Source organism: Gadus chalcogrammus, chromosome 15, assembly GCF_026213295.1.
Source record: "Gadus chalcogrammus isolate NIFS_2021 chromosome 15, NIFS_Gcha_1.0, whole genome shotgun sequence".
Lineage (NCBI taxonomy): Eukaryota > Metazoa > Chordata > Actinopteri > Gadiformes > Gadidae > Gadus > Gadus chalcogrammus.
The window spans coordinates 25,652,663-25,673,063 of record NC_079426.1 but is presented as its reverse complement, the minus strand read 5'-3'; the positions used below and the strand labels follow the sequence as shown (position 1 = coordinate 25,673,063).

Sequence of the window (20,401 nt, the reverse complement as noted above, 5' to 3'; positions counted from 1 at the left end):
CAAAAATAGATTGATCTCCTAGTTGATCTGTCAATCTCACATCTAGAGATTCACTCCTAGTTGGGAAAAGAAAAAACCTTTTGAAAATGTCATGACTAATCAATCTCGGGTGTGGGAAAACAGTTGCTCTAAAAAGCCTAAAATGAAGCAGCCTGCTGTGGTGTCATGTGTCAGTACCTCCAGACGGTGTGGCACTCTCCTCTGTTTCTGAGCCGGAATGAGGCACCGGCCCTGGGGAAGGGGACTCGGCCCTCAGCCTCCTCTCGAAGCTGAACTCTGGAAGCCTGGGGGCCTGGGGGCGCGTCTTGCGGGCCGGGTTCATGAAGTAACAATACGCACAACGGAAGGCTGAACATGGAGGAGGAATGTGAACAAGACAATTAACAAAGCAAAAGATCAGCTTAGTCACACACATCTACTCCAGAGCTAACCCACTGATTCACTGTGTGTTTTAATGGTATAATATGTAACATTTCCTCATGAAAACCAATTTCTTTATTTTTTTATTCCGTAACTTTATTCAAGGTACGGCCCGTTACATTTGGTGAGGTTGCATGTCAATGTTCAATTCCCTTTACCCCCCTACATCCGAGGAAACTGGGAAAACCGTAATCCAGAGGCGATTTGTTTCTTTGATAATATTGATCTAGCTGCCATGTGCTAGTGTTCCCAGTGGCTCATGCCAGCCAGCGAGTAAGAGTTACCAAACAGACTTACCTTGGGCAGCTAATTTTGTATTTACATTTTGTTTTACCCACAGAGATTTCCTGAACAGAATAAATGCAGAACTCACAAACCAGTATTACGGAATACCAAAAACCTGAATTGGATACACGTTCTGGAAGGAGAGGAGTACTGCTTTTGGGGAAACTTTGTGGTGACAAAAGCCTTATATCGTTTCTAAACTTTCTATTGATGTACACATATCAAAAGACAGTTGAACCTTAATTATAAAGTCCATGTTTAATCAGTTAAACCTGTTTTATATAGTCTATATTAACTCAGTTTAACCTAGTTTATGTTAACTCAGTTTAACCTACAGTCTGTGTTGACTCGGTATAACCTGTATTATAGAGTCTATGTTAACTCAGTTTATCCTGTATTATATATTCTATCATTAATCAGTTTAACCTGTATTATATAGTCTATGTTAACTCAGTTTAACCTATATTATATAGTCTATGTTAACTCAGTTTAACCTGTAATAATATACAATATATGATAATTGTCTGTTAATTCAGTTTAACCTGTATTATATAGTCTATGTATAATCAGCTTAAAGGTGCCATGGCATGAAAATCTTACTTTATGAGGTTTTCTAACATAAAAATGAATTCCCCTAGCCTGCCTATGGTCCCCAAGTGGCTAAAACTTGCTTTCGGTGTAAAACGAGCACCAGGCGTTTTGCTCGCCTTTGATAAAAACGGAGGTTCAAGCGCGTTGAATTGGAATGTGGTTTCCTTTGTCGTCACACTGCAGTAAGCTCCTACCCTTACGCCCCGTGCCCACTACATGCGTCCGTTGCGTGATCCCCATTGGCTTTAATGGGGACGGACGCGCAATGCATTGTGGATCCGTACGTTCCGTTGGAGCCTTCGGCTCAGTCAAGAAGTTGAAATAGGTTCAACTTTTTCGGCAGCGACGGATCCGTCATCCAATCAGATCGCGTCTGCAAATTTAAGCACTGTGACGCGACTCGGGCTCTGACGATACTGGAAAGCGGGAAAGCGGGTCATCTTGCATCGCAACAAGCAGGAAGTAGCGGGAAGAACCCGGCGAAGCGATTTGATTGGCTGACGGATGCCTCTGCAAAGACTACTCCCCCATCAGTCAGCCACGCCTTCCCACATCAGTCGACGGACGCATGTAGTGGGCACGGGGCGTTACTCTGCCTGGTCCGCCCAGAGACTTGGCCCGCCAATGAGACACGACCGTGCGAGTGCCACGTGTGTGTGTATGTGTGTGTGTGTGTGTGAGGCACCACCGCCGCGAAGCACCAACGCCCGGCAGCGGGAAGCCGGTGTTGTTTCGAGATGTGTTTCCCCGTCGAGATGTGTTTCCCCTAGTCCCCACCCCCGTCCGAAATTACCCGAAGGGCGAATGAAGCGCGCGTACACAAAAAGCTCGCCCACGAGCTGCTGTGCTCGTACCACAGAGGCCCTTTGGAGAGAGCTAAGGTTCAAAACTGACTTTTTTTAGCGAATTTTATCTGAAGATGTTGTATTGTAGATTTCTATCAATAAAAAATATTATTTTTGTGAGAGACTTTTCATTTTGAATGTTATGGACTTTTGGAAGGAAGTGTGCTCATTCATAATACTGTCAGATACTGTACGGGGAAATAAGTCAGCAGTATGAATTTGAAAGATGTGAGAGCCTCCTTTCCTATGGAACCGAGGGGGAACGCATCCTGACAGTATTATTCCAAGCTGTCAGGATGCGTTCCCCCTGTTCAAAATGGTCAAATTGAATGATATCAGCCTGAAAATCCCAGGACTTATCTGTTGTGGGGAAATAAGTCAGCAGTATGAATTTGAAAGATGTGTGAGCCTCCTTTCCTATGGAACAGAGGGGGAACAGTATCTGACAGTATTATGAATGAGCACACTTCCTTCCAAAAGTCCATAACATTCAAAATAAAGTCTCTCACAAAAATAATAGTTTTTATTGATAGAAATCTACAATACAACATCTTCAGATAAAACTCGCTAAAATAGTCAGTTTTGAACCTTAGCTCTCTCCAAAGTGCCTCTGTGGTACGAGCACAGCATCTCGTGGGCGTGCTTTTTGTGTACGCGCACTTCCTTCGCTCTTCGGGTAATTTCGGACGGGGGCGGGGACTAGGGGAAACACATCTCGACGGGGAAACAGATCTCGACACAACACCGGCAGCAGGCAGCGTGCGGTTCAGTCTACTTCAGATTGATGTGAAAGTGGAAAAACCAGAGACGTCGCAGAACCCGACGAAGTTGTTTGTGATTCATAATATCGTCTGGAGGCGCACACAGCTTTTGGCCGTGATAATATGTATTATATCATATGATATAGATATCTATGTATCATATGATATTATTTAGATATAGAGCTCCAGGACTGTAACGCAAGTGTTGTACACTTCCTTGTTATTTGGATAACCGTTCTGCTTTTGGTGTTATGGCGCATAACACGTCGGACTCTCGTCTCTGGTATTTCAACAACGAGACTCGTAGTGGGGGTTATCACAGCCATGGTTGAGAATGAATTGGGGGAAGGAACTTTGGCTTTGACTCCCTCAAGAACATGAACCACGACATGGAGGAGAAAGGGATTGTTGGCGGCGAATGGCTCCCGCTTGAGCCCCGCTTCCCGCTGCCGAGGGACCACCGCCTCGGCGCTTTAGGAGGCGGAGGTGCCTAAACGCTGCCCGGCAACAATTCCTTTCTCCTCCTTGTCGCGGTTCAGTCTACTTCACATGGATGTGGACGTGGAAGAACAAGGAACGTCGTAGAACCCAACGCTGTCGTTTGAGATTCATAATATCCGCTCACACAGCTTTTGGCCGTGATAATATATATTATATGATATAGATATCTATAAGGGCTATATGATACTATTTAGATATAGAGCTCCAGGACTCCCGTGTGTTGTAGAATATGTACAGAACACAGCTAAAGGCTGTGTACGCCTCGCCATTGCGATACATCCTCTGTAAACAGAGCGCATGGTACCGTGGCTGCAATCATCATCATCAGTTTTTCCCGCTAGGCGCATATCTGGCCTTGGGGCGCTACTGCTGGAGAGTTGGAAGTCTCTGTTCCAGCAGCAGCTGTCGAAGACAGACAGGATGTCTGTCTTCGACATCACAACATCAGTCAGGGTTAGGTACCTTGTCAAGGACACCTCGACACTCAGCTAGGAGAAGCCGGGGATCAAACCAGCAACCTTCAGGTTACCAGCCAACCCGCTCTACCTCCTGAGATACTGCTGGACAGCTGCTCAGGGCCACACCCCAACCCTCCTCCTTGACCCGCCTCGCTCCTCCTCATTTGCATTATAGCTACAGACACCAAAACAGCGCATTTGGGGGAAGCTCAATGTGCGACTGGCTCGGAGTGGCTGTAACTCTGCACCACGGCTGAATTTCGGGAACGTCTTTGAATACTGTGTTAGTGGCCCACTAATACCTATATTAAAGCATCCATAAAATAGCATGTCATGGCACCTTTAACATATCTTTTATAGTCCATGTGCTTACTGGCCACACTTTTTTTTACCTGCTTGTAACTTGTAAACACTTAGTGTTATCTATGCAATGGATAATTGCACTGTTGTTACCTGTGCACTCATCACAGTTCATGTGGGTTGGTGGTTAGCATACAATGTTGCGGGAAACACAGTAATGGGTACGGTAACGTCATACAGTAACATTTATTATGATTGTCTTACCCATGGAAAACAGCACTAGAATACCTCAGACAACATTATCTTCAGCTGTTAACACAGCTTTAATACATTAACTCATCCTTGAACAAGAGTTCTGCCCATCACATTGGTTTTCACTGTCAATGGGGGAGAAAACAACAACTCCTCCGTCATCAAACATGTCTTTTCTTATTAGGTTGATTGAGACCCCTACCAGCAGAAACAATATAGTATAGCTTCAACGACTAAGTAGCCATGGCTTAACGACATGAACAAATAATATAAAACATGTCAATGACCTTCATTAACAGTTGATCTCGCATGGATCACATGAGAAATAAAGCGGAACGTGTCTGTGTATGGAGATAGTACCGTGAGTAAAATTGTTTTTGTTACCTATATATTCAAACTCCTCTTTCAGAGCCATCCCATTGTGAGAAAAACACTGCTGGCAGATGAGAGCATATCTAGAAACACACAAAGACATTGGGTTAGGATTATTTAAACCATCCTGTCTTAAGCCCTCATTCAGCTCTCTAACGGGCCACTCACACTAGGGCCGCGTCCCCGTGCCCGAGCTCATTTGCATACTTTACTAAAGTCTAGAACGTTTGGCTAGTGTGACCACGCCAACCGTATTCCAGCACGGAACCGCCCCTTGGCCACGGCACACTTGGGAGAGAGGTGTGCCGTGGCCAAAGTACAGATGCTAATTAGACAACACTCGCGGATACGCAACGTGAGCTGGATGACGTAGTCCTTGCGCGACCCTTCTTTCTTTATAGGTCCATGCCCTTCTTCCCCACAACAATCATTTTAATCAATGGCGGCAAGCGGTTCACGAGTGGGCTTACGTTGGTGCGATAGTGAAGTCGAGTGTTTACTTGAAATTTGGGCCGATGACAGCATTCACGTTGTTGTTCTCCATTGTTGTTATGGCGGCGAGGACGCTTGGTGATGACGTATTTATCGTATTACAACGTGATGACGTGTGTATGAAGAAGCAATCGTGCCCAGGCCACAGCCTTTGGGAGCAGTGTGACCATGGGCCAGCGGGGGGAATCGTGCTGAATCTTCCTGCAGCACGGAACAGGCAAACGGCCCTAGTGTGAGTGGCCCCTAAATGTCACTGATTGGAATATGAATCTTCTTAGACGTCCCCAACTATAAATGGGTTTCAAAAAAATGCAACCAAATGAGTCCATTACCAAGGTAGTAACTTGCCTGGTTGATTGTATATTTAGTGAATGTAAAGCAGCGTTACTCCCTGATGCTCACCTGTTCTGGGGGCCGTCTCCCACCAGGTACTCTATGACGCGGTCCACCGTGCCTCGCTCTCTGGGCAGGACAGGCCTGGCTAACGGAGGCCCAGGAGGGTGCATGCCTGGGGAAGACCAGGTCACTGACACACCAATCTCTAATATCCTTACAAATCTCTATGTCTACACTTAGTTAATCTTGAGCCCAATGGCTACTACCCAGCATCCTGCAGTTGTTTTATGTGGTTAGCAGCACCAAACCAAATTTTATTGTATGCCTCGATTGTTCTTAGCCTTATCTCCTTTGCATAAAACAATTATCTAAATAAGGTAAAAGTTTACATATTCTGTACTGTTGTTATTATTATTACTTTTTAAGTGGCACAAGTCAGGCCTCTGGGTTGATAGCTGTGCCGTGTTCCAATACCCGTACAATCCGTACTTACTAGCCAAATTTTGAGTACATGGTACGTTCCAATTCAGATCTGGCGAAAAGAAGTATACTTCAAAGACCCGGATGTCGTACTCAAAACGGGCTAATCGTGAAGTGTGGATCGAAGGACACTTTCTGTACTCAACGGCAGCCATCTTAGCTACGTAGCGGAAGAGGCGGAGCCAGGCTGAGCGATCAACTCGAAAAAAAATGGATACCGAGGGGACAGCGCCTGCAGCTTCTGCACCATACAAATGTAAGTTTCGTCGTGTAACATATTCATATTTATTACATTTTACAATCGCCTCTGAATAGTTTTTTTAGGCGGCTATCGCGATCGTCATTTCCGGTAAGTGCACCACGGAGTACTCGATTTAGAACAGCACTCACATCTGAAAAATTAACGTACTCAGTGAGTACGGATAGTACGGATAGTATACCCTATTCCTTTAAGTATACTCATGGAAGTACGGGTATTGGAACACGGCACTGGACTGGAAGCCTACCTTCACCTGGGATGGGAGAGCAGGGTGTTCTGTGTATGGCCCCCTGGTGGACATGGGTTGACAGAGCAGATCTCTCAGGGGGACCCCCTGGAGCTGAGAGAGGGACCAGGGAGGAAACACAGACATAACAACCCTTTCTGCGTTACTCTTCTGTGGTAAGACAGCTCACATTCACAGAGAAAAAACGAAAAGTAACACAATCTACTAAATCTCACCCATGTTCACAAACAAGAAAAAGGAGCAACAGAGAGGGGGGCAGGGAGAAAGTACATTGAGAACGTTGAGAGTCGGGGACGGATCATGTGTGTCCAAGGTCAGGGTGTTTGGAAAAGAGTTGGGACAGTTGGGGAGGGTGAACTGACTTGTGATAATGGTATTGGGTTCCCCTGCATCTGCACCACCCAACCCGGTATCACGCGATTTCGTTCTCACGCGCACACAACGTTAACCTATTGAATCGTGTCCCAGAGCACGATTGTCCGACTTTCTTCGTGCTACACAGAATGAAATGTAAACCAATGCATTATGAATAGGAGCGTTTCTCAGACTTTTTTGTGCTAGATAGAACGAAATGTAAACCCATGCAGTTTGAATGGGAGCATTTCTCAGACGAGAGAGAGCGAGCGAGAGAGAGAGAAGGGCTTCAGAAGGGGTGTGCGCAGACAGTACAGTGGACCCTCTGGTTATATATGTCAATATTTCCGATTTTTAAAGCAGGCCTCAACAACTGAAACAAATTTTTCGTGCTCCACAGACCGAAATGTAAACCAATGCATTTTGAATGTTTCTCAGACCATTTGCGTGCTCCATGGAACGAAACGAGAGAGAGAGAGAAAGAGAGAGATGGACAACACAGTCTCACTCCCTTTCGTTTTTTTTCAACTCGGGGGTCCGTCAGATAGACATTCATGTTTTACCTTTAGTGTCGTTTTTCAACGCGGGGGTCAATCAGATAGACATTCATGTTAATCCCTCACACTCGGATATAGACGAAAGGAAATCAATGTCCATCAACGGTGATGCCGTCACGTTATGCAACTATTGATTTGTTTGACATGATCTAAAAATAACCATCAGAGCCATCTACCTTAGGTTACTTTGATCTTGCATCATTTTATTCAGCTCCGGTGTTGGTAACGTAAGGTAAAACAAATCATAATAATGACGATGATGATGATGATATAATAATAATTATAATAATTTAATATTTATCTCTTTTTGTGTATCAAAGTGAGATAACCCAGTCGCAAAGTGACTGCAACCCAGTCGCTTTTGGCGACTGGGTTGCCCAGATACACAAAGTGAGATAAATATTCAATTATTATAATTATTTTTATTATATCATCATCATCATCGTCATTATTATGATTTGTTTTACCTTACGTTACAAACACCGGAGCTGAATAAAATTATGCAAGATCAAAGTAACCTAAGGTTGATGGCTCTGATGGTCTGCGTTGTTTTGTTTTTTAGATCATGTCAAACAAATCAATAGTTGCATAACGTGACGGCATCACCGTTGATGGACATCGATTTCCTTTCGTCGATATCCGACGGTGAGGGATTAACATGAATGTCTATCTGACGGACCCCCGCGTTGAAAAACGACGAAAAATAAATTTCGTAAGAGATTGACGCCAGGGATCCTTGGCCATGCGTCACACATTTGACGAGTAGGGAGTGAGACTGTGTTGAGATGGAGGCATCAGAAGGGGTGTGCGCAGACAGTGTAGTGCATTTTTTTTCTGTGGACCCATTTTTTTTAAACTACAAACCATCGCGACCCAATTCACAACAGCCCTTATTTATAAAATCATTTTTGACCATGAATGAACATTCCTGAAAGTTTTTACTGCCAATTCTGCATCCCCTTATGTATTAACTTAAACCAGCCATTTCAAAGAGATAAATCACAACTTTGTTTTATGCACTTGTTATTGAAAACATAAAACCCGTATTAAATACTTTATAAATGAGACGAAATAAATGCATTTAGGCGGAGCGAACATCTCCTTGTTTTGGCTATCTCATTGTTTTTATTTCCTCTCATCAGTAAAACAAACACAATCTACGTTAGCCTTTCAACTGATTCAATGTTATAAGTAAAATTAACAGTTACAAACATAGAAAACATTCAGTACTATCAAAAACATGCTTCTTGTTGAAAGTTTTTTTAAATGATAATGTCAAAAAAACAACTGTATATATATATATTAGTGCTGTCAGTTAAACGCGTTATTAACGGTGTTAACGCAAACCAATTTTAACAGCGTTAATTATTTTATCGCGCGATGAACGCAATTTATTATTATTATTATTTTTTTTTCTTATTTCTTAAACTCAAAACAAAGAAGGAGTAGCCTGACTGCTATGTTCAAGGCAGTGTGTTTGTATGTTCATCGTTTAATTGCACTATAGGCTTTTTTTTTGTATCGTCCTGTTTTGATCAGTATATGGCAATGTTGTTATCAATAAAAAAACATTTGCACAAGGCAAGCCGATGCACTTCTCCATGTTGATAAGAGCATTACAATTAAAACAATTAATGGGAAAAAGAAATCAAGGGATATTTAGCATAGAAAAAAGATTTGCGATTAATCACATTTACTCGCGATTAATCGTAAGTTGTCATTATTGCTATTAAATATTTAAATCGCTTGACAGCACTAATATATATATATATATATATATATATATATATATATATATATATTATAAGTGCTGTCAAGCATTTAAGATATTTAATCGTGATTAATCACATTAATGTCATAGTTAACTTGCGATTAATCGTGATTAATCACACATATTTTTCTATTCTAAATATCCCTTAAACTTTGGAACAAAACTCTTGCTCAGCAAAGATGGGAAATACTATAACATTTACTGCTGATTACTGCGGGATAACAATATTTCGTTAAGAAAAGTTCCTTGCAGCGCCGTCCGGCAGCCTGAGCTGTGTGCCCGCAACCTCTCACTCACTGAACAAACTGTCAACGTCGCAACCAAGTTGATTTTGTCTAGAGGGGAGTAACTGAGCGGCCCCTCCCAAAGTGGTACAGCCCAGGGGCCTTGAACTGCGATTGGTCAGAAAGACGTAACAGCTAATGACAACATTGATCTCTTGTGCAGCAGGCTTGAACAGAGTGACACACAAACACACACACACTTTTAAGGAGTTTTTCATTAATCGCGGGATAAAAAAATTAACGTTGTTAAAATTGGTTTGCGTTAACGCTGTTAATAACGCGTTAAACTGACAGCACTTATATATATATTTATATATATACTTTTATTTCGCAACCAGGTTCAAATCTCCCATGAACCACATGTTGGTCGCGACCCAGTCTTTGGGAACGACTGGTACAGTGCACCCTCTAGTTATATATATGTCAATATTTCAGATTGTTGCAGACCTCCTCAAAAACTGAAAAAAATGTTTCGTGCTCCACAGAACGAAACGAGAGAGAGAGAGAGAGAGAGAGAGAGAGAGAGAGAGAGAGAGAGAGAGAGAGAGAGAGAGAGAGAGAGAGAGAGAGAGAGAGAGAGAGAGAGAGAGAGAGAGAGAGAGAGAGAGAGAGAGAGAGAGAGAGAGAGAGAGAGAGAGAGAGAGAGAGAGAGAGAGAGAGAGAGAGAGAGAGAGAGATTTCAGAAGGGGTGTGCACACATAATACAGTGCACCCTCTGGTTATGTATGTGTCAAAACAACAAATGCATCAAAGGGTAAATGTAGTGTATAAGGGATACTGTGATTTGCCCGTTTTTTACAACAAACCTCCTCAAACCATTTCGTGCTCATACTAATGAAATTTAATCTATTGAATCGTGCCCATAGCACGATTTTCTGGCTTATTTCGTGATACACAGAACGAAATTCAAACCATTACCATTGATATTTTCTTAGACTACAGAAGGTGCGCAGATAGTACAGTGCACCCTCTGATGCATTTGTTGTTTTAACAAATACATAAGTAAAGGGTAAATGTAGGGTATTAGGGATACTCTGACTTCTCAGTTTTTTTCTTGGTTGCCATTGGCCTGCTTGCAATGTTAGTGGCGTACGGTGGCATAAGTATGTGAGACCCAAGTTGATTGAGGGTGTTTTGGTGAACTACAAAATAGCAGGGATGGATAATTATGTGAATCGATACAAATCCACCAGTGGCAGCATTGTACTTTGAAAGCTGGTGGGCAGCATTTCTTTGACTACAAGGGTAGAAGGAAAGGATGCAAAGCCAATTAGTCAAATCAGGCCTACTTTTGTCTGTGTTTCCCATAGGAAATCTCTTAAGTCCCATTCACACCCTACGGTAAATACGGATACGCACCGTTTCGTCCGGTCCCGTAGGTGTTTCGTCCGTCAATGGGTACGTCGCCTCTGAGCTTACGAATCCGGAGTGCTCCGGGAGAAACTGAGCAATACCACCGGAAAACGAGGCAGCAGTATAGAGTCAAAAGTCAGACCATTGGCGAAAATAGAGAGTAGTATAATATCTGATATATATTGGTTTTATTCTTATATTATACTACATACCAGACCTTTTTATTTAATTGTTCACCTGCTGTGGCAATGAGTTGTAACTGGTCATTTATCAACATTTTGAGGAGATCTGCGGGTTGGTGAGGGGTGTCACATGCCAACGCCGCCTAGGCCTACAGTTTTAGCACTTTTTTTTGCCGATTTCGGATGACACAAAGCAAAATCATCTCTACAGATATCATGTTTGCGATTGTCGATGCCTTTAATTTGTGAAACGACAGTCACTGCCCTCTAGAGGATTTATTGCGTAACATCCATAACACAGCTGAAACCAGACGGAGGTATGAAGGGTACTTCTGGAGGCAACGTTTGGGGCGGACGGACGAATTTCGTCAGGATCCAGAGGTATGAATCGGCCTTTAGTCAAGGTATGGGGGGGGGGTTCGGTGGGGGTTTCAGTTTGCAATAATATATACAACCAACAGGTGCCGCTGTTTCAATTCCATTCCAAAAGCTTTACGCCACGACTATTGTTGTGAACAGTGTTACCAATACATTATTTTCCGTAATTTCTTTATGGGCCAGCGTCCACGTCACTTGACTGTCATGGTTGCTATATTGGTTGCCATCGACCATCCCCCATATCTTTCTATTTTCCACAGTTAAGACTTTTAATTAATAAGTTACTTTTGTAATCAACATGACCCTTTTTATCACTGTCTGGTGGCTAGTAACGTCACTCTGAGAGATGCGCGCGGAAATATTTGGTAGTGACACAGCATATAACCTTGTGAAAGCAAAACATCAAGCTCATTGATATAACGAGGCAGGGTTATTTGAAACAATTAAGTTATCATGTGTGAGAGGTCATTCCTCCTCCTGAGTGTGTATTGATAATTGCTGGTGATTGAAATGCTCATTGCAAGCTTCCTATGTAAGTCTAGTGTAGCCCAACTGTCCACAAGCACCCCCCCCCTTCCCATATGGATATGGAGAATTGTTGCCACGCCCCAGTGGTGGTAGCGTCTATGAAAGAGGGCATTCAAATATACTACAATGATCAATTAGGAGGCCGAGGCCCTAAAGGAACGGTTAACTTCTGAGTCAAGGACAGTAAAAATTAAGCTATAGACCAGGGGTCCATTTTATATCAAAGGGGGTCTCAAGGGACACATACAATTATCAACTTGGGGGCTCCAGCCCTACAGGAAATGAAAATCAGGAAAGGAAAATCTGTCTATTCACATATCTCAGAGTGACGTTACTAACCACCAGAAAAATAAAAATAAAATAAAAAAGTCAAGTTAAGTATTTCCTAGCCAGCAGACCCTAGTTTACGACAAAAACTACATAATTGACAACAGCCCAGTTGCCGCACTTAACGTTGTTAACATGGTTTTGAGCAGAGCAAGGTTTGAACTCATGAAGTCCTTTGCAGGTGAACGGTGCACACAGCATCCCGCTCCTATCACAGGAATCTAGAATCAATATGTTCGGGGTTTGGTCAGAATATTGTGCACATAAAATGTACATGTATTAAATGCAGGATATATGCGTGGATGTTACAGAAAATTAAATAATGGCCATAGGTCGTTAACAAGTGCATATGGATACATACGATAACTGTGGGAAGGGGGCGGTCGATGGCAACCACCATAGCAACCATGACAGTCAAGTGTCGTGGACGCAGGCCCATTGAAAACAATAGGGCGTGTCACATTTTTAGAGACGATATTGTAATGCATTTTCCGGTTCTGCTGCAAAAATCGGATGAATCGGATTGTTGTTTTACGAATCCATAACTAGAGGGTGCAATGCGCAGCCCTCCCCCTCTTCTGAAGTCCAAAAAAAATCTCCCGATTGAAATGCTTTGGTTTAACATTTAAATAATTATGTATTAAAGTACATATTAAATATATACAGTAAATATACAATTATTTAGTTCTATTAATATTATGAGTAGACCATGTAGCTTTTATTCAATTATCGTTATAACAAGATCTGTATCTGACCATGGAAAATCCACTTCCACCAATGTGGAAGTGTGGTTCAGGTATAACCAGACAATATTAAAATATTTATAATATAAAGACTAGGCTACACGTACAGCATATCATACATTTGACTTGTATATAGAGTAAGACCAGATGTATGTATAAGGTCAATTCAGCCTCTGCTGGCCCACAGATCGTCTCGTTGTGTCGTTACGCGCTTTATAAGTTAATTATATTCAAATTAATGTAACCAAGGAGCCTTTATTTTCTTGGCGTCATCATTACATCCTTTCTCGTTATATCAATACAAATTCTCAAAACACAGTGGAAGGAGAGAGGGAGCCATAGATAGAGTTACGATGCACTATGGATCCAAGTAACTGACGGGCTTAACCAATAATCTCTCTGTATATAATAAATAAATACATCTATATCTAATATAGATATAGATATATTCTGAGAAACGCTCCCATAAAAAATGCATGGGTACTGTGCAGTACTGTTACAGTAGGGTAGCATGTGCTTAGGGTTAGGGTCAGTACTGACGTCACACAGAGGGGGCGTTGTTGAGGCGCTCATCACAGGTAAGTACCAACAGCTGAGGGGGCAGGGGGGGAGAATGAGACTGAGATGAGAGTCGGGGGAAAGAGAATTACCCGAGGGACTCGTGCTGCTCGGTAGGGATGGGAATCGAGAACCGTTTTTTGTTCAGAGCCGGTGCCCAGTGAACCAATTCCTTTGAATCGTTAGCATGCCTGCTTAACGATTCCGCTTACCTGGGGTCACACGAAAAGTGTGACCCCAGGGGGCGCTGTTGCATATTTTTTGCAATATGCACGAGTTTGAAGCGTAGACAGGCATGACAAAAACATAAATAAAACATAAGATCTCCCCCCAACCAATTACCTTTTTATTAAAAGGTGCTTAATAAATACATTTGTTTTGATTTGCATTTTACAGAGCCAAACAATGATAGGGTGTTTAGTACCATCCTTCACCGTTGCTTTTTTACCCATAAAAAGCTACAGTCAGTGTTAAATTACGCTGATTTACCTTGGAGCATTTCCTATTATAGCCTACTGTGTAAAACGCTGTTTCGAATTAATGTTAGTATCAAGAAAAGAAAGACCCACCGGTGGGGGGAGATCTTATGTTTTATTTATGTTTTTGTTATAATGCAAACATGCATGTTGCAGAAAATGTGCAACAGCGCCCCCTGGGGTCACACTTTTCGGTGTGTCGCAGAATTCGGTGTAACACCAGTTGTTTCAAATGTGACACACATCACACACGCGCTGCTTTGTTTTGGTTCAGAGAACGCAGCCAGCATGGCGCCGATGCAGAAGCGCTCTAAAGCTTGGTTGTATTTCATGCGAAAAGACGAAAATATGGCCATTTGCAACAATTGTAAAGTTTCCATTTTGCAAAGGGGGGAACTACCTCCAATATGCAGAAACATTTGGCTACACAGCATGCAGTTCATTTGCAGGAATGTTGGGTGTTTGATACCATACTAACTAGCGACGCAACTGAGTCAAGCAGCAGCGGAGCTATCGGGACGCCATCTGTTATTAATGCCGAAGGTAACTTTAAACTCCAGGCAGGACAGGCCCTGTCTACTTAGTTAATGTGAGTGCTATTTCATTGTGTAAAAGTATACTATACGAATAATCTACATTGTCATTGTCCATCAAATTTAAAAGATGATGACGGCCAGAGTCTGGCTGGCTCAGAGGCTGGCTCTCACACTGGCTCAGAGTCTGCACTGCAGCAAGTAGCTCTTGTGCACCTCTAGCTACTCCGTTCACAGAGGCAGGGAGGAATAAAATGACCGAGGCGAGGATAAACGAATGTCACCGAGCAGTGACTAAGTTTGTGGTAAAGGGCTTGCACCCGTTTGCCACGTTAGAGTCCACTGAATTTCCGTAATATTTTGTCCAGCTTTTCTTTTCAAATGAAAATAACAAATTTCAAAGTTTTTATGTCAGTATAGTCTGTTTTATTCATTCCTAATCCTTCCATATATTTTCTGTAGAGATATGAAAAGACTCAAGAACTCAAAATACAAAGCCCCAAACAGAGACAGTTTAACAAATCATCTGATTCCTGCTTGGTATGGGGTTGAAAAGAGCAATCTGATCACAGACCTGAGGCATGTCACAAATGCAGCCAGCACAGCAGATGGTTGGACTAGTTTCAGTTAGGACCACTACCTCACTCATTGCACTACGTCAGGGAAGGTCAGAGTAAAGAAAAAGTCCTTAAAACCAAAGCAGTGTACCAATCTCAAACAGGGATAGCTGTTGCGGAGGAAATTGACGGGATCCTGGAGAGTTTGGAGTGAAAGAGAAGGAGGTGGCAGCAACTGTGGATAACACAGCAAACATGGATGTAGCTGTCAAAAAGCTAAACATCAAGTTTCACTTGATGTTCACATGGAAATATTACATTGTTAACTGTGTGTGTGTGTGTGTGTGTGTGTGTGTGTGTGTGTGTGTGTCTGCAGAGCTGCCCCAGCACATGCTCCTTTTAGATGTGAGGACAAGATAGAACTCCCTGTATTTGATGGAGAGATTTTGTGAACAGTTCCCTGCCATCCAAGATGCAGCCATAGACCAACGGCTTAGAAAGCCCATTGAGAAGGAGAAGAAAAAATTAAAATGACTTATAGAAAACTTGGTTGACTAAAGACACATTAAAAAGGTTATGTTTGTTGTGTATGCAATATATATTGCAACCAAAGATAGTACCAATCTCTGGTGGTGGAAGAAGAGTGACACATTGCCAGTGTTGTCAGCTCTTGCTGAGGAGTATCTCTGTGTGCAAGGGTCCTCCATCCCTTCTGAAAGGGTGTTCTCCACTGCTGGAGACACCCTAAGTCCAGAAAGATCTCGTATCCTTCCTGAGAGGGCAAACATGATAATTTTTCTGCACAAAAAGTGACTTCTTCTCTGTTTATGTCAGTTGAATTTTGTTGAACGCAAATGAGCACGGTTAATATTCCAAAAGGCACAAGCTCTTACTTGGCTATTTTCAGTCTGTGTTTTTAGTTTTATTGCACATAATGATTAGCCTGGCTCCGCCCGCCTAAGTACTTCCGCTCAATTTGAATTTCCCTTCAGTACTAGGTCTGGACCTGCTGTATGTAATTTGGTTTTCTGGTGCCGCCACAGCGGCCACCAATCAGCAAACAGAGGGCGTGTCTGAGAACAATGACGATAAAGTCGTACGCCAGTTTGAGTTGTTGTTGTAGGTCGGTAGTTGATTTACAATGTGCAATTTTTCCCTGATAAATTAAATTTGACGAACAAAACCTGCAGCTGTCGTTGACGGACATTTTCGTGCAGACGCGCAAGGTGCTTGGTTTGTGTACAACCTGCGCGTGATTCCCGGCGCATGACATACGTCACAACCAAACGTTAGCAATTGGTTATGGCAGATCCAGAGTGGCACTGGGCAGATCCAATCATTTTAAACTTCAACAGACACCTGCCTTCAAGTGAGTTAACGTTTGTCAATTGATTAGGTCCAGACTCTCTGTACAAATGAAATGAAATGAAGTGAAGTACGAGAGTCTGGTAGAACCAGGCTACATAATGATGGCATTTGGGCTTAAAAAGCCAAACATATCCTTTTTTTGTCTAGACCAATTAATGTGAAAATGTACAATTTCCTAATACAAGACGCAATTCTGATCAGATATTAAAGAGAGTTAATATAAACAAACAAATTTGTACTTATTTTCTCACCCAATGAGAATCGATAAGGGATCGGATCGATAAGCAGAATCGGAATTGTTAAATTCTTATAAATTCCCATCCCTACTACTCGGACATTCCATTAAGGCAGGGGTGCCCAACCAGTCGATCGCGGTCTACCAGTAGACCGCCGACAGATCCCAAGTCGACCGCGAGGGGTGAAGAAGGAAAAAAATAAATAAATATATATATATATATTTTTTAAATAAACTAAAATTTGCGCGGGACAATATACGCACGGTAGCGCATGCGCTGTCAACAGCAGTTGAAAGCCGTCAACAGTAGTTACGCACTCCTAAACGTTGGCATGGCTGAGGGGAAACGAGCTAAGACCTACCATTTTCACCCTGAGTGGGAGGGAGATTATTGATTATTGTTGAGAAGGTGCCGTGTGCAGACGGAATGAAACCCCCACTGAAGTCTGTAGGTTCACGATACAACCCCCCCCCCCTCCCCCCCCCGCTTGAAGGTAGGTTTGCAATGTTGACACTAGGCTGGTAGATCTCGGGAGGTTGGCTACTTGAAAAGTAGATCTTGGGTCAAAAAAGGTTGGGCACCCCTGCATTAAGGGAACACTTTTGGGATATACAGTGGGGAGAACAAGTATTTGATACAATGCCGATTTTGCAGGTTTTCCCACTCACAAAGCATGTAGAGGTCTGTAATTGTTATCATAGTTACACTTCAACTGTGAGGGACGGAATCTAAAACAAAAATCCAGAAAATCACATTGTAAAATTTTTAAGTAATTCATTTACATTTTATTTCATGACATAAGTATTTGATCACCTACCAACCAGTAAGAATTCCAGCTCTCGCAGACCTGTTAGTTATTCTTTAAGGAGCCCCCTGTTCTCCACTCATTACCTGTATTAACTGCACCTTTTTGAACTTGTTACATGTATAAAGGACACCTGTCCACACACTCAATAAAGCAGACTCCAACCTCTCCACAATGGCCAAGACCAGAGAGCTGTGTAAGGACATCAGGGATAAAATTGTAGGCCTGCACAAGGCTGGGAGGGGCTACAGGACAATAGGCCAGCAGCTTGGTGAGAAGACAACAACTGTTGGCGCAATTATTAGGAATGGAAGAAGTTCAAGATGATGGTCAATCTCCCTCGGTCTGGGGCTCCATGCAAGATCTCACCTCATGGGGCATCAATGATCGTGAGGAAGGTGAGGGATCAGCCCAGAACTACACGGCAGGACCTGGTCGATGACCTGAAGAGAGCTGGGACCACAGTCTCAAAGAAAACCATTAGTAACACACTATGCCGTCACGGATTAAAATCCTGCAGCACACGCAAGGTCCCCCTGCTCAAGCCAGCGCATGTCTTGACTCGTCTTAAGTTTGCCAATGACCATCTGGATGATCAAGAGGAGGAATGGGAGAAGGTCATGTGGTCTGATGAGACAAAAATATAGCTTTTTGGTCTAAACTTAGGGCGCTAAACTTAGATAATCTTTTGGAGGGAGGTGAAAGTCTGTATTGCCCAGCGACAGCCCTGAAACCTGAAGGATATGGAGAAGGTCTGTATGGAGGAGTGGGCCAAAATCCCTGCTGCAGTGTGTGCAAACCTGGTCAAGAACTCCAGGAAACGTATGATCTCTGTAATTGCAAACAAAAGGTTTCTGTACCAAATATTAAGTTCTGCTTTTCTGATGTATCAAATACTTATTTCATGCAATAAAATGCAAATTAATTACTTAAAAATCATACAATGTGATTTTCTGCATTTTTGTTTTAGATTCTGTCACTCATAGTTGAAGAGTACATAAAAATTACAGACTTCTACATGCTTTGTACTTGGTCTAAACCCTACTCGCCATGTTTGAAGGAAGAAGAAGGATGAGTACGAACCCCAGAACACCATCCCAACCATGAAGCATGGAGGTGGAAACATCATTCTTTGGGGATGCTTTTCTGCAAAGGGGCAGGACGACTGCACCGTATTGAGGGGAGGACAGATGGGGCCATGTATCGTGAGATCTTGGCCAACAACCTCCTTCCCTCAGTAAGAGCATTGAAGATGGGTCGTTGCTGGGTCTTCCAGCATGACAACGACCCGAAACACACAGCCAGGGCAACTAAGGAGTGGCTCCGTAAGAAGCATCTCAAGGTCCTGGAGTGGCCTAGCCAGTCTCCAGACCTGAACCCAATAGATAATCTTTTGGAGGGAGCTGAAAGTCCGTATTGCCCAGCGACAGCCCTGAAACCTGAAGGATATGGAGAAGGTCTGTATGGAGGAGTGGGCCAAAATCCCTGCTGCAGTGTGTGCAAACCTGGTCAAGAACTCCAGGAAACGTATGATCTCTGTAATTGCAAACAAAAGGTTTCTGTACCAAATATTAAGTTCTGCTTTTCTGATGTATCAAATACTTATTTCATGCAATAAAATGCAAATTAATTACTTAAAAATCATACAATGTGATTTTCTGCATTTTTGTTTTAGATTCTGTCACTCATAGTTGAAGAGTACCTAAAAATTACAGACTTCTACATGCTTTGTACTCACCCAGGGCAAGATTAGGAAAAAAAAAACTCAAGTTCAGCACACCACGTAGGGACAGACTTGGGTTATGGGCTGTCTACGGTCAGCATCGTAACAAGTAAGAATAAAGTCGGACAATCGTGCTCTGGGACACGGTTCAACAGATTGAACGGGGACGCTGGCGAGTCTAACGCCGCTCTGTATGGCTTGTTTTTATTCAGTATTTCCAATATTTCTCACGATTGCATTGAACATTTTGTCGTTTTTTTTTGGTCTTTAGTATTTAGCTAAGTTTACTTGTTATATATAGTCACTTTTCGCTATTGTCAGTGCGCCAGTTTTCTTTATTTTTACGTGTTTTATCCGTGAGGTCGTACAGTTGGTGGACGCTGTTGCCTTTTGAACGCTGTTGCTGCTGCTGCTCACCGGAACGTCATTCTGAACATTATTTTTTCGCGATTTTCTTTTTCTTTCTAGTCTTTTAACTTTTTAATCAGTTTTCTTTTGCTTACTTTCAACACCTTCTGTCTGAAACCCTTCTGGACCTCGGATCGGACTACAAAGTTAAGTTAAGTAACTGCGTCAGTTTTCTTGATTTATTTATTTATTTCTGAACGTTAAACGTCTGCGTGTTTTGTTTTGTGTTTTGTGCGTGGAGTCGTGCAGCTGTTGGTGGATGACACCTGCTGGCCGGCTAGACTGCTGTTAACCCCCGGCGCCGTCAACTGGCTTCCCCGTCTCCAGCGTAGCTACAACCGGCTTGCTCCACTCCTCTGCCTCCGCCGTGCTCGCTCTGTGGCTTCACCATAATCGCCTGGATCTACCGCTGGCTTCTTCCGACTTCACAACCTGTGGATTTTAACCTGTTCCTCTGGATTGCGCTATGTTTGACTCTCACGTAACGAGCGCATCTCTGCCGCTCCGTTACTCGGTAACGGAGATGTTACGTCTACGGATCTTCTCAAGGACCCAACCACCTCAGCTTGCATCCCACCAGGACATTCTCAAACGACCAAAATACATCCATCGAGGCTCTGGACGGAATTTTCAGTACACTCACACCAGCAACAAAAACATC

At 42.9% G+C, this 20,401-nt stretch overlaps 1 protein-coding gene across 2 annotated transcripts in view; it reads right to left on the bottom strand.

Annotated features, from left to right (window-relative positions):
- Positions 1-20,401, bottom strand: part of LOC130404412 (endoplasmic reticulum junction formation protein lunapark-B-like) — a 65,297-nt gene that overhangs the window by 14,504 nt on the left and 30,392 nt on the right. Inside the window, exons 11-15 of one of the 2 annotated variants that reach the window (XM_056609120.1) lie at positions 10,925-11,008; positions 6,600-6,692; positions 5,680-5,785; positions 4,798-4,868; positions 178-348 (exon numbers count right to left, since the gene is read on the bottom strand). In XM_056609120.1, the coding sequence (XP_056465095.1) occupies positions 178-348; positions 4,798-4,868; positions 5,680-5,785; positions 6,600-6,692; positions 10,925-11,008 (525 nt within the window). The remainder of the gene's footprint in view (positions 1-177; positions 349-4,797; positions 4,869-5,679; positions 5,786-6,599; positions 6,693-10,924; positions 11,009-20,401) is intronic. The other variant, XM_056609121.1, reaches the window with a different exon arrangement.